Below are 12,007 nucleotides of genomic sequence, written 5' to 3'. Positions count from 1 at the left end.
AAGCCACTGCACAAAACAAATCCCAGCCGGGTCCGTCACTTTTTTGGGTCCCCTTGAAACATTTCCATTGTGGTCCGTGCTACTTGCAGCGTGTTTCTTCATTTGCATGTGTTGTGAGGATTTGCAGCGCGTGTGTTGTCAAACTGATGAAGATGTTTTCTTAATTTGCTGGTGTTTTTTCAATTTGCATGTGTTTTCTTAAGTTACAGCGCGTTGAGCTCTCTCGGCCACCGTAGTGCTTTGCGTTCTCACTGCAAAGGTGAACAGTCATCATACCTGTATATTCCAGGTGAAAACCAGCTCCAGAAACGCTCATGTCAGTCTGAAAGGTGAGGAACAGGGTGTTGGACGTGGTGTTCAGCAGGGGTGGAATCGTGGTCCCTAGAGGAATTAGCATCAGAACATAATTATCGTTTGCATGACAGGCATAACAGCGCATTGTTTCCTACAGCTCCCTGCAGTCAATCCTGCTGGGATTGTGACATTCCTTCACGAGGCTTCTACGCATGTCATTCAACTCTGTCACGAATGTCAGCGGCTTTATCGAGTCAACAGATGAAGTGGCGTCGCTGCTAAAGTTGGCACCTCGCCACCATGCACCTAATCATTGCGAAATTACAACTGGGCACACATCAAGATAGATCAGACCTATTGCAGTTTTGTGAACCTGCGGTGACCTCCATCAAGCAGAGCGATGCTCTGTAGCCACTCTGGAGTCTGGATGATGGGCTATTTGTCGAGCGGCCGCTGACGTTCAGTGCTAAAGAGGTTGTGACGAATAGAGGCAGGCATTACACTTGCAGCCTTAACCGCAGGGGAATTTAGACCGAGGTGGTCCCATATTTCCCACACGAATAGCATCCAAGCATCCAAGCATATTTTGTCCGCAGCCATTTCACCGTCTTTATGCACGAGGCATCTCCATCCCATAACTTCCTTTAATCTTTCATTTGTCCTCCGAGCAGATTAAACGTCAAACTGTCAACAATACTTAATGCTTTGTCTGAGAGCGATGGCACCCGCTAAGGTCAACGCATATTTATTTTGCTTTGTGCGGCTGACGCGACGCTCACGCCTGGTTGAGGGGATACGCTGGCAAATAATTAAAATCTGTCTTTCACTTCTGAGGGCTCTTTCGATCTGAGTCACTGGCGCTACACTGATATCATTCTGTCTTCTACTTTAAAGAGAAAACAAAAAGTCTGTAAAACTCTATACCAAGAGGAAAAAAGGCCTTTCCGATAGACAGATAGTAAAAAGTAAACATGGCACACACAACCCCAAACAAACCCTTTATAAAGAAAACAGCCTTTTTCTGAACCAAAATATATGGTAACTAACAGGTGTGGCATATCAAGATGCTGATTCTGAAACGCCTTTGGAGACGGCTTATGGTAGAGAAATGAACATTCAATTCACGGGCAACAGCTCTGGTGGACATTCCTGCAGTCAGCATGCCAATTGCACGCTCCCTCAAAACTTGCAACATCTGTGGCATTGTGCTGTGATAAAACTGCACATTTTAGAATGGCCTTTTATTGTGGCCAGCCTAAGGCACACCTGTGCAATAATCATGCTGTCTAATCAGCATCTTGATATGCCACACCTGTGAGGTGGATGGATTATCTCGGCAAAGGAGAAGTGCTCACTAACACAGATTTAGACAGATTTGTGAACAATATTTGAGAGAAATAGGCCTTTTGTGTACATAGAAAAAGTCTTAGATCTTTGAGTTCAGCTCATGAAGAATGGGGGCAAAAACAAAAGTGCTGCGTTTATAAGTTTGTTCAGTGTACATACAAAAATTAAATAAAACCATTGAGAGGATATGGTGGCAAATAATTAAAATCTGTCTTTCACTTCTGAGGGCTCTGTGAAAAACAAAGAGATGAAAATATTAGAAAAAATATAGAAAAATTATGTAAAAAGTAAAATAAACAAAAATACATAACCACTAACAGATTACAAAAATAATACAAAAAATAATAAAATAACATGCAAAGAAAAAAAGTCTATAAAAAGTCTAAACCAAAAGTTAACAAAAGAAAAATAAATAAATAAATAGATCGTGGCATATAGTTAAAACCTGTTTTTTACTTCTGAGGGCTCTGCGAAAAAAAAAGATATGAAAATATAAGATATGAAAAAAAGAAATTAATGTAAAAAGTAAAATAAATACATAAATAACAACAGATAGCAAAAAGTTAATATAAAAAAACTAAACTAAATTAAAAGATTAAATTAAATTAAATATACAAAATAAAATAAAAACTAAAATTAAAATAAATTAAATTAAATAAATATATTTCGGCATATAGTTAAAACCTGTCTTTCACTTCTGAGGGCTCTGCAAAAAAGAAAGATATGAAAATGTAAGATATGAAAAAAAATAAGAAAATAATGTAAAGAGTAAAATAAATACATAAATAACAACAGATAGCAAAAAGTTAATAAAAAAAAAAACTAAAGTAAAAAAAAACTAAACTAAACTTAAAATAAAATAAAATAAAGGTTAAGAGGATACAGTACCAGTGTTCATTTTGACAGCAAATTTTGATTTAGTTTTAGTCATAGTCTTTTGACTAAAATGCCATTTAGTTTTAGTCATATTTTAGTCATCTGAATTGTTTTTAGTTTTAGTCGACAAAATATCATAAGGTTTTAGTCGACTAAATCTACAGTAAATTTAATCGTCTAAAATCTAATGGGTTTAGTTACAATGCACATTCTATAGGTTTGATATTAAGGTTTTATCATGACAGACACCGATTTAACTGCGGTGACACACAACATGCCTTTGTTAAAATTAAATAAAACCACTTCTCATAAAGAACAAGAACATGGTCTTCTTTTGAATGAAATACCAATGGTTATACAGGCTAATTATGCAGTCTTTATAGCAACTTGTTTACCATATTCTTCATTCTTTCAAGCAGACGTATTTATTTCTATGAATAAATTTGGATTAAACTTTAGGGCTACTAAAGTTTTTCAGTCAAGAGCAGTACGTGATTTTCTGTCTTTCTTTTGTTGCTTGATTAACACCAATGACTTGGACAATAGCAACTAAATTAGGCTGCTGTCCCTTTAAAACCGAATGCACAGCTGCAATGGATGCAATGTACTGATACACGTTCTTCCTACTGTTTGCGTCCACTTAAGACGTAATCAACTGTGTTTACGTGAATACTCGTCAAAACGGACAATTCGACAATACACATTTTGTGTGTAATTCTCCGTTCATGTGACTCGAAAGAGTACTCGCGCGCTGTAAGACACGCTTTCTGTGTGTGTGTGCTTCAGTGTCTGCGCTCAGAAAACCGGACCGAATTGAGTTCTCTCTTGCGTCGTCAGATTTATCCATATGTCTGCTCTTCTCTTACTCCCACATATTGACATTTTTGAACGTTTTATGCGACGTGCAGCAAGTGTATGTTAGCTTATGGCCCGCCGGTTAATATGTACGCATCTAACCTCCGAACCACGCAGAAGATTCGTTCTGAATTAATCTCTTCCCAAATCGTCCCTCCTTAACTTTTTGTCTCGTTTTTATTAGCTGACGACATTGTAAATATTTTTACGTCATAGTTTTTGTCATTCAAAAAGAGTTTGAGTTCGTTATCGTCTCGTTGTCGTCAGTGAAAAAATGTCGTTGACGAAAATTATTCATCAACGAAATTAACACTGTACATTACCAAATGATTAAAATCTGTCTTTGACTTCTGAGGGCTCTGCCGTTTTCAGAACTACAATGATATCATTCTGTCTCCTACTTATACTGAGAGCCTCACCAGGGAAAGCTGTTGATCCATGATATCCCACGACAGCTCAAATATTGATGTGCTTTGGATGACAAAACAAATCTCTAGATGAAAGTCAGGCAGCATGAGGTTACAAAAAATAGTCTTATTTCGCAGATGCTAAACATTGAGTTTCTTCAGACTGACTAGAGTGTGCAAAAAAAAATAAAAAATGACACCAGGGATGAGTGTGCAACAGTTGTATTTGCAGAATACATTAAAGTCAACATGGTGTGCTTGGGTTATTTGGAAAACAATATCAAATTTAGGGAGAAAAACACATGGTTTCCATCTTACCCGAATAGCTCCCTAGTCGTGGAGCATTGCTGTCGACACCATCGTAAAAGTCTAGAGAGTCCCAGTTGTGTTCGGTGGAAAAAGTCACAACTGTAATCTACAAGAAAAAAAACACAAAAATAATACAAAATATATAAAACACTTTTTAAAAATATATATATTTCATCTAGTTTTGAGTATACTAAAGTTCTGGGTGAAGTCTGTCAAATTTAAATGTTAATTTTAATAATGAGTAAATATTGCGACAATAACCATTGTGACCAGATTGGTGAGTTAGTAGGTTGAATTCAAGAGCTATATTGGATTAATTTGTGACTGAATCATTCAGTCTGCTCTTGAAAACTGGCTCAAAGAATCAGCTGAACGAGTACATGATGAACAGACCTGCAATTAAGGTGTAATATTTATTATATAAATCTAAATAAAAATGAGCCACTTCTGGTCTGATAGGAAGATGCATGGCAGAAAAGACAATGTTAAATGCATATAATAAAATGAAAATAGTTATATAATCATGCAATAATGAAATAAATAGGCTTATAAACATTTAAAATGAGGAGAAAACACCTCTCATCTTTTTTGTCATTGACGTCAAAGGCAGTGTATTCAATCAAATGGTAAAATCTGTCACTTGGTGATATGACTAATGCTAAATCAACATTTGGTCCAGTGCTTGTTCCATGTGTTTGGATGATGAATCACATTTATGCTGTCGTTATTTGTATTTACACAATTTTCCTATTCAGTTTATATCATGTTAATAATTTTGCATATTGTTCGGCCTAAGCAGTATAATGGTAAACAATCCTGGTACTGTGTTTGATGTCCAATGTAAAGCAAAACCAGATGAGAACCACTTCTGTACATTACAGCAGATATCAGCCATTGAAAACCCATATTGGTTGACCATTAATACCTTTTTTCCCTCTATAACATATTGCATAACTATAAAATGCAGTATTACCTGCTTAAACTTCAAAAGTTGTAAATAAGGGCAAAAATTTAATATTCAGTAATACGTAAAGTTCAATAATGAAGCAAACTAATAATAATGGGATTCCCTTGAGAATATGTTAATCCTCTGACGAGCGTTAAGTAATCAAACACACTTCTACTAATCATAAGCCACAATTTTTTTCAGAAGACACAAAAAAAGAAAAAAAAAACAAGAGTTTTGTCTCACTTGGATTCCGGTTCCCTCCGGCACAAAGACCTTCCAAATGCAGTTCAGATGGTTGTCATAGGGATCGGGGTAACCTGGAGACAGAATGGTACCGCGGCGCATGTTCAGAATTCCTCCGCATGGAACTGAAAGACAGATTTAGGGAAAAAAATGAAATAAAAAGACTAAACATGGCAGAGAGGCACAACAAACAAAATCAAGTAAACAAGCCCTTTCTGAGGCAAATGATTTTGAAAAATATACATATTAAAAAAATTAGTTAATAACTACAAAAAATGAAAAAAAAATTTTTTAAAAAGTAACCAAAATAACGTAAATAAAATACAATAAAATATATTTTTAGTTTTAAAATAAAGGTTTTATTAATTTAAAAAATGTAAGTTTTTTTAAAGGGGTCATATGACGCAATTTCAAACTTTCCTTTCTCTTTGGAGTGTTACAAGCTGTTATAAGATCCCTAAAGTTGCAAAGACTAAATTTATAATGGGTTTTAATGTTTTTGTCTCGTCGCTCCGGCCGGGACACAGGGCATCACAATATGGTAAGGGGCGTAACATTTCCGTCACACGCTTGAGGTATTCCACCAATCACAACGCACTGGATAGCTGTCCAATCAGTGTACACCCCGCTTTTCAGAACAATGAGCTTTGTAAAAATCGAGACGTTTCAGAAAGGCGGGGCATAGAGGAGAAACAATAATGCACAGTATGTGTAAAATAATGTGTTTTTTGAACCTTAAACTGCATAAACACATTTCATTACACCAAATAGACAAAATAATGTTCTTTTTGGCAACATCATATGACCCCTTTAAGGGCACCTTAATAGATTTAAATTTGACATGAAATCAACATGAAACACTATTCACAATCCATTTGACTGTTTTATCATCACAAAACATGGTAGAGAAATAAATCAAGCAAAGCCTTCTGAAATAATATAAAATGAAAAAACAAACAAACAAATAAATAAATAATAATAGTGAGTAACAAATCAAAATGCTATAAAAGAGCAAATAAAATTTTTTTTAACATTTTTTAAAGGTTTTTAAAGGTTGCTTTATATAAAAAGTCTACAATGGATTCAGGAAAACATCTTCAAAAGTGTTTGCCGAGTAATATACTTTCTTAAGAAAACTTAAAGCAGCACAAATTAATATATGTTTAATAGATATTGAATTCTAGCAATGGATCTTCATTTGATATTAAGATCTTGTGTGTGATTCGTATATGATCTGATCCCAGCAATGAAAAAAAATTTAATTTTTACCCACAGTAGAGTTAAATTCAGACATTTTATAATAAAAAATACAAAATTAAAACAATAATACATGCATATTAAAAATAGAATACTTAAATATGTACATAAGTTAAAGGGTTAGTTCACCCAAAAATGAAAATTAGCCCATAAATTACTCATCCTAGGTGTATATGACTTTCTTTTTTCAGACGAATCCAGTCGGAGTTATATTAAAAATTGTCTTTGATCTTTCAAGCTGTTTAATGCCACTCACCGGGTGTTGCATGCATCCGTCCAAAAGCAGTTAAATAAAATGCACCCATCCATAAAAAAAAAGTGTCTCACACGGCTCCGGGGGGTGAACAAAGGCCTTCTGTAGCGAATCGATGCGTTTTCGTAAGAAAAATATCCATATTCAAAACATAATAATCACATTAATGTAGCTTGCGTTCACTGTTGTAAACTGGAAGCAGTTCCGGGGGAATGACGTATGAGGTCAGCGTTGCACATGCGCCGGTGAGTCTCGTAAAAACCAACGTTTGTTTACAGGATCAAAGGAAGCAAAGTTTCCTTACTTTAGCAAAGGAAAACCAGTCTCCTCTTGGCTTATATCGAAATCCTCTGACATTCTTCCTTACAAATCCTCGTTTTGTACTTCTAATTAGTGACCGTTGTTTTGTTTTGATCTCTCCCCTGCGCTTCTGCGTGTGTCACTTCTGAGCGGCGCATGCGCAAAAGCCGACCTCATACCCACGTCATTCCCCCGGAACTGCTTCCAGTGTACAACAGATTTGGTTCCTTGCCGCTGTCGCCTCTGGCTTGCTTAGTTGGGGACACTTCATTTCCAGCGATACCGTTGACTTGATTGCAAAGATACTATTTAAACTGAGCTGGATGTTGACATCACTGAATTCAATGATGAACTGTCTTTAACTGAAAAATTAGTGTTTACTATTGTCATTTTGCATTATTGACACACTATTTTCCTAATTAATGCTGTTCAGTTGCTTTGACACAATCTGTATTGTTAAAAGCGCTATATAAATAAAGGTGACTTGACTTGACTTGACATTATATATTACATGACTCTTAAAAAAGCACCTTAGAAGGCCAAATAAAATCAACTTGAAACACTACTCGCAATCCTTTTTACAGTTTTGTGGCTGAAAAGGAGAGTTGTTGAGGCAGAGCAAGTTCTCAAGTTTTGTTAAAATATTATGAAACATGAAAATAGGCCTATGCTGACATTGAGGGGATATCTGAACAACAACAACAACCACCAAAAGAATGTATTATTTTTGTTGTACGACTACATAAGAGAACATTATTGATTACCTTACAGCCATAATATTTTCCATTCTAAACCGAGCTGTACTGAAAAGCACTATGTAAGAACGGACAGCTTTTAATCATGCTCTTGCTGAAGCAACCAGCCAACAATCAACTGGGTCGGTGCAACCTTACCCAACTCCAGTGGGATGTCATTACCAGGTGCAGAACTGAAGCGCCACACATTAATGTTAATACATGTCGCCGCATCTGCTTTAATCTAGCACGGACATAACATGGACTAGTTATGCATTAAAAAAAGGCTCCTTATTTTGCATGCATTACATCCCGGGAATTTACATTTACATTTTGTCATTTTGCAGACGCTTTTATCCAAAGCGACTTACAATTGGGGGATACATAAAGCGATTCTTCTTAAGAGGCAAACAGACACAGGAAGTGCTCGTAATACCAAGTTTCAGGCATTTGTTCAAATAAGCACAAGCTAGAAAGGGAAGGAATAAATAAAGAGCAAGACAAAGTTATTTTTTTTTTAAATTTAGGATAAAGTCAAGTAGCGTCGAAAGAGACGAGTTTTCAGCTGTCACTTGAAAATTGTCAGGGATTCAGCATTCCGGATAGGGGTGGGAAGATCATTCCACCAGCCGGGAATGGTGAACGAGAAGGTTCTGGAAAGTGATTTTGAGCCTCTCTGTGATGGTACCACGAGGCGTCGCTCACTAGCGGATCTCAGACTTCTGGAGGGGATGTAGATTCGTAATAGTGAATTTGAACGACTTCTTCCAGATGCAGTGTCCTGTATCCCCGAGACCTTCATCTTTTACATAGGCTTCATCCTGCTCTGCTTAAAAAGCATTATGCATTCATCATTTTCAATTATTCAACCTTGCACTCCTTCTATTTGAAGTTTCCTCTCATATTTCAGCCCACTGAAGGGAATCCTTTGGGCAGCGAAAAACTCTTATCTTCTGAAAAGTTGTCGAGCTTAAGTGTAAGCATAATGATATTTTTGGTCACAGGCAGCCGACAGACACTAATTCAATCTATGTAAAACAGGACACTTGAGCGGATAAACAAAACTGGCTATTAGCCGACATTGCAAGGTATATAATTTAAAAGAATGGTTCACTCAGAAATAACATTTGTCATTTTTTTGAACCCATATGTGACCCTGGACCACAAAACCAGTCTTAAGTCGCTGGGGTATATTTGTAGCAATAGCCAAAATACATTGTATGGGTCAAAATGATAAATTTTTCTTTTATGCCAAAAATCATTAGGATATTAAGTAAAGATCATGTTCCATGAAGATATTTTATAAATTTCCTACAGCAAATATATCAAAACTTAATTTTTGATTAGTAATATGCATTGCTAAGGACTTCATTTGGACAACTTTAAAGGCGATTTTCTCAATATTTTGATTTTTTTTTTTTGCACCCTCAGATTCCAGATATTCAAATAGTTGTATCTCAACCAAATATTGTCATATCCTAACCATACATCAATGGAAAGCTTATTTATTCAGCTTTCAGATTATGTATAAATCTAAATTTTGAAAAATTGACACTTAAGAAGTCCAGGGTCACGTATGACTTTCTTCTGCTGAGCACAAAAGGAATATCACTGTTGATCTTTTTGCAAGTTATTGAAGATAATAAAGAAAGCATCATTAAAGCATAGTTAAAGTAGTCTATATGAATTATGTACTATATTCCAAGTCATGCAATACCACTACATGACTGTTGAGTTAGTAAGTTGAATTCAAGACCTGGACCGAATCAATTTGTAAATGAATCATTCTGTCCTGCTCTTGTGAACTGGCTCAAAGAATCAATGGAAAGAATCAAACTCAAAAGAATGATTCATTCACAAATCAGACATCACTACTTCTCTCACCAACTGTGATGAATGCTTCCATTGCGTGGACACCAATATTGAGTTTTTCACAAAAAACTATCATAAAACGGCATCATAGGACTTGAAATATAGTACAAGAGTCATATGGACTACTTTTAAGATACTTTTATGGAGCTTTTTGTCATTTTGCCTGATTATGCATTACATGGAAAAGAGTGTACAGCATAACCTTCAAAAACTCTTTTCTGTTCAATGGAATAAAGAAAGTCATATAGGTTTGGAATGACAATATTACATTTTGGGTGAACTACTTATTTACATTAATCGTCAAGATCGGTACAAATATTTTACACTGGTCTGTTGGAGTATAAGTGACTAAAAAGGTGCAAAACATTTTGGTAATCAGTATTTTCTTGTCTTGTTTTTTTTTCCCCCACACTGGCAAATTGTTTTATCCTGTTTTAAGCATAAGCGCATATTGTCAAATTTATGCTTAAAACAACAACAAAATCTGGAAATGGGGTAAGAAAAATACATTTCATTTAGGATGTATTCACTGAAAACTACTTACTGATTTATCTTGGTTTAAAGATGCTTTATGTTTGCTGGAAAACATGACAAAATACTGATTAAGAAAGTGATTTATTGCACTAGATACATTTATGCCTTCTGGAGAACTTGCAAAGCATAACCTTTTCATCATCAGTCAGTGACAAAGATCCCAAGGACTCGTAGTGTATATGTTCAATTACCACTGCTGTATGTTCACAATTACCGCATTGTGCTTTCTAATTGACCAGAAACACATCATTTCAAATGACTTCAATTTTCCATTTTCATTAGCGCTTTCAAAACATTCAAAGCACACAAGCCTCAGCTAAGAACAAAAACAGGAGGGGAAAAAACACTCTAACTGGAATAAATCGAAAGGACGAGAAATTAATCTTCTGGCAAGCCTGACATTTTTTGTCACCTTTGGAGGGCTCAGTAAAGCAATTTTTATTTGCTTGTTGAGGCTTCACCAGACATTGTGCTCAGCACCTTTTGTGTAGCTATCAATAAGCGCGAATCCTCTCTGGATGTTAACTACCGCAAGGGCGTTCTGTCTTCACAGGCAGTATTTGACGCTATCTGTCAAAGGCACCGAGGCGATCTAGAGGCCCGAGTCAATCACTTTGTTTTCAATTGCCAGGTGCACCTTCAGGCGGCAAGTCGTCGCTTTTGTACCGTGCAAAAAAAAAAATAAATACCACACATCCGTTTGTGCTTTAGTCTTTTCCTTCTTTATTCTCCCTTCTGTTGCCTGGAAGAACACTGTTAAATCAACGCAATTATTCAGTTGACTTCCATTTGGAGCGCATCTATATTCCACAGGTGATGTCCCACACGCTCTCACGCCCCCGCTATAATCAAAAAGGTTTCCAGCTACGTTAATGTCATCATTAGCAGCCGGCGCTCAAAAAGAGGATGAGCACGTCGCTCGGGGCTGAGAGCAATTTCATGTAAATCAATGGAACGTGAGGAGTCGCTACCGTAAATAGAGTAACACACATGTGGGTAAAAGCTAATGTTAACACTTGATCGTGGCTAGTAGAAGCGTGTCGTTTGGTTTGCTAGCAATGCTAGACTCCATCCGCTTCATTAACGCTGCACTCTGGAAGCTTACTGTATGTCTACATATTGCTGGCTCTTTTTTTTTTTCATGTCCATTGATGCACAGTTTATTTACTAAGCTGTATTAAGTTAATACTATATTAAAATGGCAAAATAATGCTGTCACCCTATTTCAGATTAATGCTCCAATTGCACAATTAATTTTTATTATTAGTAATATAATTTCAGAATTAATCAGTATCATTAGTAATATAATTTAATATAATATTTTAATAAAATACATTATATTTCAATTACATTTTTTATTTCAGATAACTAAATATTAAATTAAAATGGCAAATTAAGATTAATGCTCTAACTGCAGTATTTTATTATTAATAATATAATATAAATATATTAATAAAATGTATTATTTCAATTTAATTACTATTTTTACTATAATTATTTTCATTATAATTTTAAAATAATTCTTTTTTTTTTTACATTTTAAATGAGTAAATACTAAACAATAAATTAAAATGGAAAATTAATGCCGTCTCCTTCATTTAAAATAATGCTTTAATTGCAAAATGTATTAGTAGTAATAATACAATTGCAGAATGAATTTGTTTTATTAGTAATATATAATATAATATTTTAGTAAAACTAATATTTTAGATTAAATATTAGATATGCTAAATTATATTATTAATAATATAATATCCAAATTAGATTGTAATTTAAT

General features: G+C 35.1%; 1 protein-coding gene across 1 annotated transcript in view; it reads right to left on the bottom strand.

The window, feature by feature from the left end:
* LOC107688260 (CUB and sushi domain-containing protein 3-like) overlaps nt 1-12,007 on the bottom strand; it is a 311,798-nt gene that overhangs the window by 102,327 nt on the left and 197,464 nt on the right. Inside the window, exons 38-40 of the mRNA XM_016485884.1 lie at nt 5,281-5,405; nt 4,098-4,194; nt 277-381 (exon numbers count right to left, since the gene is read on the bottom strand). Of these exons, the coding sequence (XP_016341370.1) occupies nt 277-381; nt 4,098-4,194; nt 5,281-5,405 (327 nt within the window). The remainder of the gene's footprint in view (nt 1-276; nt 382-4,097; nt 4,195-5,280; nt 5,406-12,007) is intronic.

This window comes from Sinocyclocheilus anshuiensis, unplaced genomic scaffold (assembly GCF_001515605.1).
Source record: "Sinocyclocheilus anshuiensis isolate Anshui unplaced genomic scaffold, SAMN03320099.WGS_v1.1 scaffold1162, whole genome shotgun sequence".
NCBI classification, from domain to species: domain Eukaryota; kingdom Metazoa; phylum Chordata; class Actinopteri; order Cypriniformes; family Cyprinidae; genus Sinocyclocheilus; species Sinocyclocheilus anshuiensis.
This window is presented reverse-complemented; position numbering and strand designations above follow the sequence as displayed.